The sequence below is a fragment of the Dreissena polymorpha genome, chromosome 14, assembly GCF_020536995.1.
Source record: "Dreissena polymorpha isolate Duluth1 chromosome 14, UMN_Dpol_1.0, whole genome shotgun sequence".
NCBI classification, from domain to species: Eukaryota; Metazoa; Mollusca; class Bivalvia; order Myida; family Dreissenidae; genus Dreissena; species Dreissena polymorpha.
The window spans coordinates 65,226,035-65,239,179 of NC_068368.1; the positions used below are offsets into that span (position 1 = coordinate 65,226,035).

Consider the following 13,145-nt stretch of genomic DNA (forward strand, 5'->3'; position numbering starts at 1 on the left):
ATATATAGTCATATCAATATGAGTTGGTAGCATACTCGGTTTTCAGTAACACATCACGAAGCACATACGATAATCCATGTTCCTTTGTTCGCGCACAGTGAACAAATAAAAGAAAATTAAATATTGCCACACAGAATCAATTTTTTACAGCGAATAATCTTCCAATGAGTTTATATATTTATATTATCATCCTTTTTGCATTATACACGAAATTGAACAGCTTTTAACACATGAGAACATTTAATTTTATTTATTTTTATTGTCCGGTTTGAAAACATCAGGGGCGGTCACTCTATTAATGTACAAGATTGATTTTTTTATCACATACATGAAAATAATAGTATATGCTTTAGATTTTGTTGATTTGAAATTTGTATTCGAACTAGTTAATATCGTTTCGGTGTAAACAAAAATCCTATGTAATCGCGATGAAGAAATATGAATATGTAACGTTATACGTAAAGTAAATGTATTCGAGTTATTTTGTTTTGATTTACTTCAGAAATGTTTGCATTATTGTTCTTTTAAACCCTTTAACAAATATGTTACGCGTGAATAAGGAAAAAGAAACAGTTCCTTATTCCTTATTCGAAAAAGGAATAAGGAACTAGGAAAAAGGAACCAACTTATCACCCATCAAAATTTGTGTGCGTATGAAAAGACCTTGTCCATATATACATGCATACCAAATATGAAGGTTACATCTGAAGTTATGAGCATTTTTCAAAACCTAAACGCAAAGTGTGACGGACAGACAGACTGACAGTCGGACATGCGATCACTATATGCCCACCTTAGCGGGTATAAAAATTACCGATCACATATGAATATTTTACCGAACGTCAGATGTTCAAATACAAAAATACTGGTCTTTTGTAAGCGAGATTTTAGTTTCAGAATATGTTTTGTTGTTTGCCGTTTTGTTTGATTTCCAACAACAGGTGTTTTAGTTTCTTAACTGCTTTCGCAATATGTTTAATTTGACGAAGCTCAATTTCAATTTCAGGTGGAATCCACCGAGGAAATACAAACAATCCTTTCGACGACAGGCAAGTAAGAAACAGCATATACAAAGACATTAACACCATAATTACACCATCAGCTAAAAGTTTCAAAACATACGACAAGCAATATGGCAAAATATAGCAAGCGTATACTAAATATATAAGTAATAAAAGTAAGGAATGTAAGCCAACAAAAGTAAAGAATCCATGTATTCTCTTCTGTATGGTCGTTTTCTTTTCTCTATTTCAGGCTGTAACATATGTGCATATACTTTGCAGATTATCGGCCAAATTGAGCAGGTTTGACACTGATGTTTCTGTTTCTGCATCGAGACTGTTGGGCTTTTTTAAATCACCAAGGGCCTGGTTTGCGCTTTGAACGGCATCTTCCAATGCATTTGTTATATCGGTCGTAGAAACACTCAGAGCGTTTGCTTTTAACTGTAAGCATTAACATAACTATTATTTAATAAAAACAAACACTACTAAATGGAAAACGCATGCGAGAACGCTATATAGCGAATTAAAAAACTTGTTCAATATTATTTATGGCATCATGCCAAATATAACTTAGTTATGAATCATCCGACGTTGCCATTTACAACTTTAATTTTTGTAGCAACGTGTACATATAAATATATGAAAATAGTATTAGATTTCGATAATGTGCGGTTGTAATGTATTTTGCGGTTATTAATCCTTTATGAATCTAAGCCGTTTTATGAATGTTATCGTTTTTGCATTTTACCCGCAACTCCCTGAAAATGACAGATGAAAGGTTCACGTGTTATATAATTTCAGAAAATCTGATGTAATACATTGTCAGGTACTAGCTTGTACATATACATTAATTGAATAATATACCTTGGTCAGTTTATCTCTGCATTCCACAGAACGCTGGTTAGTACGGAAAAACCTCGAGTCATTAAGAAGATCAACAAGGGTGTCAATAATGCTGTCCCGTTCATCATCCGATAGCTTTAGGTTTGGTGAATGCCTCACAACTCGACTGTTAACTCTAACCTAATGATGTCAGACGATACAAACATGTCAAACAAGTTACGGAGAATGTTTGGCATTGTAAATTGTATAGTAATTAAAATTTTAAGTAGTAATTCAACACGCAATTACAAGTTCTAAACATTATTAGTTAAATCGAAACATACCTTGGTACAGACATTCATTGGATTATTCAGGTCTTCGCTGAATCTTCTTTGACAGTCAGTGCAGTTGATAATAACACTCAGTACGCCATTAAAGTCCGTTTCCTCTGCATTGTTTACATTTAAATAACCGTCGGGCGGCATGTAGCATTTAGCTATTGTCCACGAATCTGTACACCATTTAGACGCGTCGGTATTTTTCCAGGACGGCCAACAAAAACGATGATGGTCAATTATTCCAATACGAAAGTCATCACACAAGCCGTTTGTTGGACATCGCCTTGGTGTAAGACTAGCGTCCTCATGAAATAAACAGGCACTGTTTTTAAATTTGCACAATTTACGCGTACGACATGGGAGAAGATTTTGAATCTGACAACAATTGCAAGTTGTGTTGGATGAAAGACCTTTGGATGTCTGGATATTGTGAAGCAATTGCTTCTGTAGATCCTTAATGTCCTCTTCCACAATTTCCGCCAGTACGGCCTTTACATTCAGTTGCGCAAATGAACATTTCATCCAGTTGCAATAGTCTGAACTTTCCAGCATATCTTTAAAATCTGTCATTGTTGAATGCTGTAATTTAGTTTTACTTTATAACTGTAAAAAAATCAGATGAATGTTAGATGCAATTAAATAATATTTGAATAATGAAAGTCCAGAAAAAAATATCAAGATAAACCTTGGAACAGTTATTGCAAATCTCATTGTAATAGTAAATGGCTTTATAACGTTTAAAATAAGTAACAAACACACAACCTGAAATCTCATTAAAATACGAATAACTAAACAAAAGTAGGTGTTAATCATCTTTAAAATTGATTTTAATAGAAAAACAAACGGATTCCAGTCGATGCCATAACGCCGTTTGTATTATAAACCTTTAAAAACAGATTTGCAATTTATCGTTGTCAAGACATCGCCCATTATCGTCGATTTAAGTGTAATGCTGACAAATTGTAAACAAGAGATATCTTTTTAAAAAGATATACGGCGTTGATTGTGGTTGGAGTAGGTGAAAGGTAAATAGTTCAATGAATGAGATCAAAGATAGTGAATGTCTTTTTGAATGTCTTTTTCTGTGCAGTTCTTAGCTGCATCACACGCAGTACGGGATGTTACGCGGAGTTTTCGCGGCTTATTTTACATCATTACATATTGCTGGTCGTAAACTTATAGATACAAAACAGAAAACCTAAAGAAGAATGGACGTGAAATTAAAACATATGAGTCAGCCGGCCACACGCGAAGTACATATTTTAAATATTTAAACGCGCGTTCGTCGAACAAACCTGTTTTAGTGGTTTGTCGGGCATTGCTATTTGATTCGATTATTAACAGTATCGAGAATCATCGCGCTCATGCTTAATACATTAGTCAGTATGGTGGAATAATTCTTGTTAAATTAATCAAAAATAATATTTATCATGGTATTGTTAAAAACACATTAAGAATCTATTATTGACATACCATAAATATCGCTGAATATCTTTATTTAACATATTTCTGGTCTAAAGAAAATTTCAGTTCACCTAGTTCACGCGATAGCGTCTATATTATGCAACGATAATTTTACTGGCCGCGAACTGACCCTGATACCTTGCGGGTTGGAAAGTAATGCATTAAAGTGAGGCTACGCTTCCACTGCTGGAACGACGGCTTGTTTAAAACTTTATACTTTAACATGTTAAATGTTCAATTTCGAAAACAATTTAAAATAGTTTGGCCAAAACGAATATCATGATAGGAAAACACGATACTTTTATGAACTTAAATATACTAGTACACAGACAGGAATATGGAAGTAATTACTAAGTATGAGAAAATAGCCATTTAAGTACAAATGCTCTGGCGCTGGCAATCCCCTGAAAATAAAAGGTGCACGCACAAACTGTTTTGATGTCAAGAGTTGAAGGTAAAACTGTTCTATCTATCAAGCCTTTTCATTAGAGATAAATTGTTTCATGCTGAACACGCAGTCAAACAGTGTTACAAAGGCGCGGTCATGTTTCCAATGTTCTGCTGGTATGCTCAACTCAGCCAATGGAATAAATGAAGTGTATTCATTCGTGTCTAGCAGCGGGAAATTTTATTTGAATTTTATTGGACACTTACAAAGGTAAGGTCAAAAGTGACGTTAAAAAGCTATGCCGAAAAAATACCACGTCAAACTCCATTAAGATCAACCGGAAACTTGCTTTATTCAAAAGGATATACTGAAGATGTTAACAACAACAACAACAACGATCAATGAATGGGTAACAAATCATCAGGCTGCAGAAGACAGTTGTGATGATTATATTTTGCAAAAATTATATGCATAAACAACTTACATGCATACGTATTTTTACTGTGAGTAATATACTGTTATATATAGTTTAATGTGGTACGTAATATTCGTAATAACTTATTAATATTTCTTTTATAGTATTGAATCTTTTAGTGTGTTATGGTAAAATTGATTTAATACTTTATATGCATTTATTTGTTGAATGTTGTTTGTAGTGATTTGCGTTTTTTTTTTCATTTTTCATATTGATAATAAATTAAACAATAAAAGAACAGCATTATAAGTTTACTTATAAAATGTGTTGGAAAAAAATACACAATAAAAATCATTTAAGAAATAAAATAATATTATAATATTGCTACCATGGTCTGCTTGGTTAACTTGAAAGATTAGATTGGCGCTTTTGAATATTTTATAAACATTCGTTTAAAGCTGCTACGCAATACATAGACAAGGGCATATAAATAATTCTTATACTCGCGTTTCAAATCACAGGAACACATGTAACATATCATTAAATGCAGTAAGATATGTTGTCGCATAACACTTGAAAAGCTAGTCTGATTAAATGTAATTGCGGATGATTGCATTTTCAAATAAGGAAGCATCTGTGTCACGCGGACACATTTCAAGTTTAGTTAACATGTGGACAATACTTATAATATATACAACTACTACTATGTCGAAACTCATCGTGCACCGCCCCACAACCTACCAACCTAAAATCAGGTCGTTGCTTTTTAATCAAAAATGTTAAAAAAGCAATCCTTAAAAATTCTTTGTTTGTGAAAACGAGACCCATACAATTGCAGGTGGGTAGGTAGTTATGAGATTTCTTAATTAAACCTTTGTACATGTACATCAATTGCTTGACACTGGGTAGAATGTGAACCCTTTCATGTTTCACGATACCGTTTTGAGGCACTTTACACGAGTAGGAAAACTGCAATAATAGAATGTTGTTGTTCATTTAGTAAATGTGCATGTATTAAATATCGTTTTAGTGTTTTTTTCTGTAACACATCAAAGGACATAAAAAGCCCAATCATACACCAAGTATTCTGTGAAAGGATGTATTTCCATGGAAGTTGGTAAGACCAAATTCAAATGCAGACCTCACACAAAAGTGTAGGGATGGATAGGTCAGGTTATCCTAATAGTAGAGGCTATGGAAGGGTATACCCGGACAAAATTGGAACAGATTTGAAACTTATATTTTCTTAAAGGTTATAGCTTGTAGATTCTGAAATCACAAAGTTCCCGAAAATTCCCATCCGGGAAACCTCAGAACCCAAAATGGCGTCCAAGATGGCGTCCAAAATGGCGTCTATTTTGATAATATGAGCACTTAAAAGATTATTTCTTTAAAAGAATAACTATTTTTGTGCCTAAATCTTTTGAAATAAGAATATAATAGCATTTTTTTACAAATCGCTTGTTTTCATACTAAAATAACCAATGTGGCGTCCACAATGGCGTCCATTTACCTAAAACAGGCCTTTTTTTAATTATTTAAACAATTTACAGGATTGTATTGTAGAAATTGTTGCCTTTCACGTCATGTCACAAAAATAACGTGTTTGCACTTATCGTTTGTTTTATCAACTTGAAAATCCAATATGGCGTCCAAAATGGCGTCCAACATGTCTGCAATGTGCCTTCAAATGACCTTTTCCTATATTATATAATAATTTTCCTTCCATTTTGAAGTGGAAATTATCATTATAATATACATAATGTCAAAATTCAAGTTTCAACGGTACCATGTGTCTTCTTATTTCAATGTCACATGGTACCTTGTTGCACGTATGGGGCGATATTATACGTCACTGTAATAGGATGTTTTAAATCTGAGAAATATCTAATGCTCATCAAGTATTTTATGGTAGAATCGAAGATATTTGTTTAAATGCATGCCCATTTATATATATTATATAAGGTGAGTATTATATAAAGATGCCGTCATATAAGGCTTAGAGCTCTAAATAGGCAAGGCTTGCCAAGTGCTTAAATGTTTTTTGCCGAACATGATCAACTTCCTCTTATTATAAAATTCTTACAGTATGGTAGTCTTATGAATCATGAGTTCAACATTTTAAACACATTGATATATCAAACAGTGCGAACACTATCTCGGAATCTCTGCACAATCATATCCCTGAAGTAAAGACCACACATAGCATTCAAATGGTTAAAAGGACTGACTGTTAACGTCAAATGGGTAAAGAGGTATATATTTGACTGAATTCAGGTATGAACAACGATTCAGGTATGTTATTATAGAAGTGGGTGGGGTATCGTTATTTGTTTACGACATACAATTAAACAGTATTTTATTGCTTGAATGTTTTCGTTTTATATATATTTCAAGTAGATTGTAATTGAAAATACACTTACTAATACTTGCATCATATAGAGTCAATATATAAACAACATTAGTCTTTCAGAGATCATTACCCTTTTAAATATATCATAGAATAAAGTATACTTTCTAAGCACATACTCCTTTTGAGTTTCAAAAGCAATCATGTTCAATTTCACCATTTGAATTAGTCTATACATATTTGAAAAAAGAAGAAAATTTGGTATTACATACTTCATACTTTAAAGTAATTCATTCTTAATGAAGATGATTACAAAATGTCCAAACCATAGAACCCTAATCAAATTTGAACTTGTGGCATAAAGTCATGAATCAAATGTTTCAGTTCCAACACATGAACCAATTAACCTTTCTTTGAATTAACGACTCTGTCCTGAATCCAACTATAATGTACTTATATAGACACTGTTTAGTCCACTGATATCTCAGATTGTTTTGCGCATGATCCATCACAATGTTTACAGACAATACTGCATTTGAGTCCAAGTTTCCTGCAGGTACATGTACATATTGGATTGGCAGTCCATGTTAATCATTTGTTGGCTCAAGGCATTTGGTTGAAACTTTGAATAGTCTAGGGTTCTGTTGCTCTTATCAGGAGCTTCTGAAATTTGAATCAAGCGCAGCTGTCGTGCAAGGAACATCTTTACGAGCACAAAATAATGAATTCGTCCAATACATAGCTGACAATGTAGAACATAACATTTGTACGCTGGATTGGTCAAACACTTTCCATGGAATGGGAATAATTGCAACCATACCACCAAATGTTGAAACAAGTCAACTCATTCCGCGCATCAAGGTAACACGTGAAGATGTTATTAACGTTGAAAAAACAAGAAATTCATTTCTACAAAAAAAACAATATGAAAAGAGATGATATTCAGAGAGCTGGCAGATTTGAATGACATTGAGACACCTGATGCAGAGTTTAAATTTCTCATAAAAATCACTCGGCCACTGAAACTGCAGTTCCCAGGATGGTCTGGAATAATGCAAATGATACAGAACTGAACACACCCAGGAGAGTCATCTATCATGTTTATGCCTATGATTGATATGAGTGCAAGTGACATGTCTTGTATCTACTCAACGTTGCACATTGTAGCACTGCAATCAAAATCATTGGATACAACACCAGTCCTTACTTTTGACCAACCTTTGTACTGGAAAGCTCTGAGCATAGTTACAAATGAGCCAGCTGAAAGTAAAATTAAATCTGTTGTGTTAAGGTTAGGCGGGTTTCACACTGAGGTGAGCTTCCAAGGCAGCATCGGGAGAGAATAGAAAACTCAGGTCTGAAAGAACTATGAGAGACGTTATATGCAGAGAATACCATAGGTCATATGCTTAGTTGAAAAGCTGTTAATAGGACAGTAAGAGGCCATTTCCTTGTAGACGATGTACTGCAATCTGTATTGTTTGCAAACATGAAAGGACCACAGAATAATCCCCAAGACTTAAAAAATAACCCTTTGATTGAGACTGATCCTGGTAATGAGAACGAATAGGAAATTAACCGTTGAAGATGACATATACAATGTGAAAGACATGATGCAAACAGTTCTGAAAAAAAAAATTACTGACGCACTTAGTAATAACATTACAATACACGACTTTATATGGAAAGATATTAAAATGTTAAGGCAAACCTCACAAAATTCAAAACTGCTAAACTTTGGTTGCAGTATATGGAGATGGTAGATATACTTAAATTGTTTCTTAAGGCAGAACAAATGGTAAACTGGAGTCTACACCTAAAGTCTATCCAGAACATGTTGCCCTTTTTCGCGTCGGCTGTTCACACTCTATATTTGAAGTCAGCATATGTATATCTTCAGCAGATGTTAGCTTTACCAGACAGCAATCCCAAAGTCCATGAAGCATTTTGTGATGGATGTCATGTGGTTCGAAGATGTAATCGCTATTGGAGAGGTCTTTCGACAGATCTAGTGATTGAACAGGTGATAATGCGAAGCATTAAATCAGTGGGGGTCTGACGCGAGGACGCGGTATGACGGAAGCTCAGCGAGCACATTGGTAACTATCTGTTCCTGCAACAGCTGAAATAAATCGTGCAATGCAAGACTTTACAGATCAGAAAGTGGAGACAAGTGAAAGAAGCGAGAATTGAACGAGACAAAAAAGACGGAAACACGCTTGAAAAATTTCTAAATGAAAGGAATCCCTTTTCAGAAGAATCTCATTTGAGAAACATTGAAACAGGTGTTATAGCAGACAAATTTGTAAATGCAGATATTGCAAACGAAGTGGGACAAAATGTTTTAAAAGCCATGAAGGATCAGAAAATATCAGACATCAGTTTAAAGAGAAAAAATCAAGTTATAACAATTGATACAAAAGACAGAGAAAACGTTAATTGTGAAGAGTTAAATGTTAATCCAAAACATATATTCCAAAAGCTTATAACTGTAGCTGACAGCTCTCAAGATGATGTAGAAGGTATGTTTAAATACGAACTTTCTGGGAATCCATCTTTACTCGAACCATCGGGTTTATTACGCGAAAGAGAGAAACCATTACTGGCGAATTCCATATGGGAACAAGGGATATGTGGTGTAGATGAAATTTTAGATTGACAATTTACAATACGTGTTGGATGGTGGTTCATAATACAAAAGATTCCATGGACCTGTGGAGAGACATTTAACACAATTTGTTTGCACTATACAGACTATGTATTAAGGCCTTATGGTAGGGCATGTGTTGTATTTGATGGATATGATGGTGGTGCATCAACAAAAGATGTGACACACGAGAGGATAACTAAAGGTATTACAGGAGCAGAAATAAAATTTGATAACAAAACTCCCTTCAAGACTATGAAAATGTCTGTTTTGTCAAATTTTTGAAAACAAACAGAGAGTCATTAATCTACTATGCAAACACATGGAGGAGAAAGAAATACGTGTTGTCCATGCCAAAAGTGATGCAGACGTACTGATAGTTGAAACCGCCGTAAATTATGCCTTAAATGTGCCAACAGTTGTAGTAGGTGAGGACACAGATTTGTTAATTTTATTATGTTATCATACTGTCCAAAATGGAAACAACATGTATTTCACATCAGACCTGAAGAATTGCTTGAAAAAGAAAAAGATATGGAATATAAAAAGGACCCATAATGTATAAGACATAGATAATTGCAAACCCTTGCCATTCGTTCATGCTTTCAGTGGATGCGATAAAACATTACGCATATTCAGTATTGGTAAAGGGGTAGTTTTCAAAAAAAAAAATGACGGATTTAAATCGCAGGCAAATGTTTTTATCAGTCAGAATTCTTCTCATGATGAAATAGAAAATGCTGGGGAACAATCATTTAAGTGCTTGTATAATGGTAAAAAGATTGAAATATTAGATAACTTAAGGTACATAAAAGTCATTGCTAAAACAGCAACAGGTACATGTGTTCTGCAAGTCAAAACTTTACCCCCAACGCAAGCAGCTGGACAATACCACAGCTTTAGAGTGAATCATCAAGTACAAACTAATGGATTGGACATGAATCAAACCCTCTAGAGTGGGGCTGGTGTAAAGTTAGTGACAAATGTGTTCCAATAAAGACTGATCTACCTGCTGCACCTGAAAAGTTGTTGAAAATAATTAAATGTAATTGTCAAACAAAATGCGATACAAAGCGATGCTCCTGCAGAAAGCATGGGCTTGTACAGTGTGTGTTCTTCTGCTTGGGGAGACTGTAAAGGCACAGTCTGCTCTAATAGTGTACAGGTTGAAACTGAAGAACTTGAAGAAACATACTATTGTATAAACATATAGATTTGATGTTATTTGAATTGGTACTCAGTGTTGTTATTAGAACATAAAACAACAGAAGTGTGATATTGAAAAGAAAGTATCTATTTTCCTTAGAAATGCATGTGTTTTGAAAATTGTGATATTTGAATAATGTAACGTATGTTATGTGTAATTATGTAACATGTATTATGTATGAAATTGATTATGTAGATTTGAAACTTAACATTCATATACACTGTATATAAGATATTAACTTAACTATAACTGCATGGTCTCCACTGAACGTTATATCCGTTAAAAGCTGAACGCAGGACAGATTGTATTTTGACTTTATCCAGATATATATATCTATAAAATTTGTTTCTGATATAGATGAGATCAAGATTTAAATGTTATTAACATGAAGTTTTTAACTGATTATTTATCACAAAGTTTTGACAGAAATTCTCAGATAAAAAGAAGATTTTTATGTAAGTGGGTTGGGTATTGTTATAGTTAACGGCAGATTAAAAAAAAATTACCTGTTGTATTTTATGGTAGTTTTTTAATGCAGATATTTTATCTGAATATATCACTTGTGTCAAAAGGAGACACATACTTTATTCCATGTGTTGTCATTTTATACTACTAAGTTTATATTCTGATAAAAGGATTCTGAAGATATTTTCTGTTGAAAACCGGTGCCTTTAAACAATACCACTTTTCATAAAGTTTCAATGGGCTGCTGTCTTTGATAACCAGAGATTGACCCATTGGAAAAAAACAAGTTTTACTTGTTCTCTACTACAGTATTAATTTGATATGTTCATCAGAATGCACACCATACTCTTTAAAACGCAACTTTTTTGTGTTAAAACAGGCAATTGCCTTCCAAAATTAATGTTGTGACCTTCAATTTGATTTTGTCCTTGACCTTGACCTCAAGTATGACAATTAAAGATGATAAAATGTGTTGATCCAATGCCAATTAGTTATAGGAGTATCTATGTTTTCATTCTCAATCATAGTTTTCGATGAGTCAAATTTACGATTTTCCTCTATTTCTACATATTTGATGGCGGCCATCTTGGATGCCATTCTTGTTGTTACCTTGGTAACCAGATATTGCTTTACTTTGAGCAGAGAAACAAGTTTTACTTGTACTCTACTACCGTAAAGATTATTATATCACTATGCACCATTTACTCTTGCAAACGAAACTTCTGTGTTGTAAAATGGGTAATTTTCTTCGAAATTTGACCTTTGACCTTTCATATGACTTTGACCTTGACCTCAAGTATGTTGAAGACAGGTGATGAAATTTGCTACTCTAATACCAATAAGTTACAAGAGTATTTATAATACTATTACTAATCATACTTTTCAAAAAGTGATATTTCTGATTTTACCCCTGATCTTAACTTTCGGCGGCCATCTTGGACGCCATCTTGGATTATGAGGTTTCCCGGATAGGAATTTTCGGGAACTTTGTGAATTCAGAATCTACAAGCTATAACCTTTCAGAAAATCTAAGTTCCAAAATTGTTCTAATTTTGTCCGGGTTAAGACTGATTTTGGGTTCTATAGCCTCTACTATTTTTAATTTTTTAAGGATGGCCTGTGTCTGCATTTATTATTAAATGTATGCTGACGATCTGAGCTAATGACAGGTTTGAAAGTTTAACCGCATAATAACAAATAAAACACGTAAGAAAAAATGGTTTAATATCATTATTGACATGAACTTTATACTTATTCGGTAGCAAAGCAACGTTCACATGTTTTATTCGTAAAATGAAAATTGGGAATTCCCACAAACTTTTGTCACTATTTTTAGAAAAAACAAACACCTGAAATAAGGACATTATTAATATTTAATGTTTATTATTTAAGAAGTAAAATTGTAAATAAATGAACACCAGTATTATATGCATTGCACATTTTAAGTAAATTCAATTTGGACTATAGTGAAATATACTTCAAGCAAAATCTTTCAATGCGAATTCTTAAATTTTATGGGTCAGATTCTACAGGTAGAAAACTAGAAATATACACAATGTTAACCAGTAGTTACATAAAACATTCGTTAATATCAGGTACACCAAATATACATATGTTCACCATAAGATTGCTCATATAACATAGCATAATTCGATACTTACAGAAAAATGTAGAACATGATGCGTGGAAATAAAGAAATGCTCATCCTTGATTATAGAGTGACAGGTGAAAATATTTCAACTTATTTTAATGTTCGATAAGGACATGCACTCCTACCTTATGCATCTTTACAACTCGCAGCGGTTTCCTCCCCTACACGGTCAATAGTAACAGCCGGTTTTAAATTGGTAAGTCTGTGCGCCGTCCCCGGGCGCCGTCCGCCTGTCCGTTCATCCGCAAGATAAAATAAGCTACTGTATTTATACCAAACAATATTTTTTTATCCAGGGGTCGATTGCGATTGTAATGTCGTCGTTACTTAAGTATAATAAACAGCAACAAGAATACTAATAATTACAACTCAATTGGGTTATACTTTGAATATT

At 33.6% G+C, this 13,145-nt stretch overlaps 1 protein-coding gene across 3 annotated transcripts; it reads right to left on the reverse strand.

Annotated features, from left to right (window-relative positions):
• Positions 1–506: 506 nt before the first annotated feature.
• On the reverse strand, positions 507–12,856 carry LOC127858767 (uncharacterized). 3 transcript variants are annotated; one of them, XR_008039045.1, is made up of 5 exons: positions 12,762–12,856; positions 2,707–2,767; positions 2,171–2,653; positions 1,869–2,027; positions 507–1,445 (listed from the first exon to the last, which is right to left on the reverse strand). XR_008039045.1 is itself a non-coding variant. In XM_052396041.1 (4 exons), exons 2-4 carry the CDS (start codon positions 2,732–2,734, stop codon positions 1,251–1,253), a joined length of 918 nt encoding a protein of 305 aa, XP_052252001.1. In that variant the 5' UTR covers positions 2,735–2,767; positions 12,762–12,856; the 3' UTR covers positions 507–1,250. The 3 variants fall into 3 exon arrangements, 2 of the variants coding, with proteins under 2 accessions (XP_052252001.1, XP_052252002.1); XM_052396041.1 differs by having other exon boundaries at positions 2,171–2,767; XM_052396042.1 differs by lacking the exon at positions 2,707–2,767 and having other exon boundaries at positions 2,171–2,467; positions 12,762–12,830.
• Positions 12,857–13,145: the final 289 nt, after the last annotated feature.

What these genes read in the sequence shown, in the direction of transcription:
- LOC127858767 (XM_052396041.1), bottom strand. Translation starts at nt 2,734, where the DNA reads ATGACAGATTTTAAAGATATGCTGGAAAGTTCAGACTATTGCAACTGG. An exon ending in CAATGAATGTCTGTACCAAG is followed by an intron (nt 2,028 to 2,170) that starts GTATGTTTCGAT and finishes TGACATCATTAG; the next exon opens with GTTAGAGTTAACAGTCGAGT. An exon ending in GCAGAGATAAACTGACCAAG is followed by an intron (nt 1,446 to 1,868) that starts GTATATTATTCA and finishes TAATGCTTACAG; the next exon opens with TTAAAAGCAAACGCTCTGAG.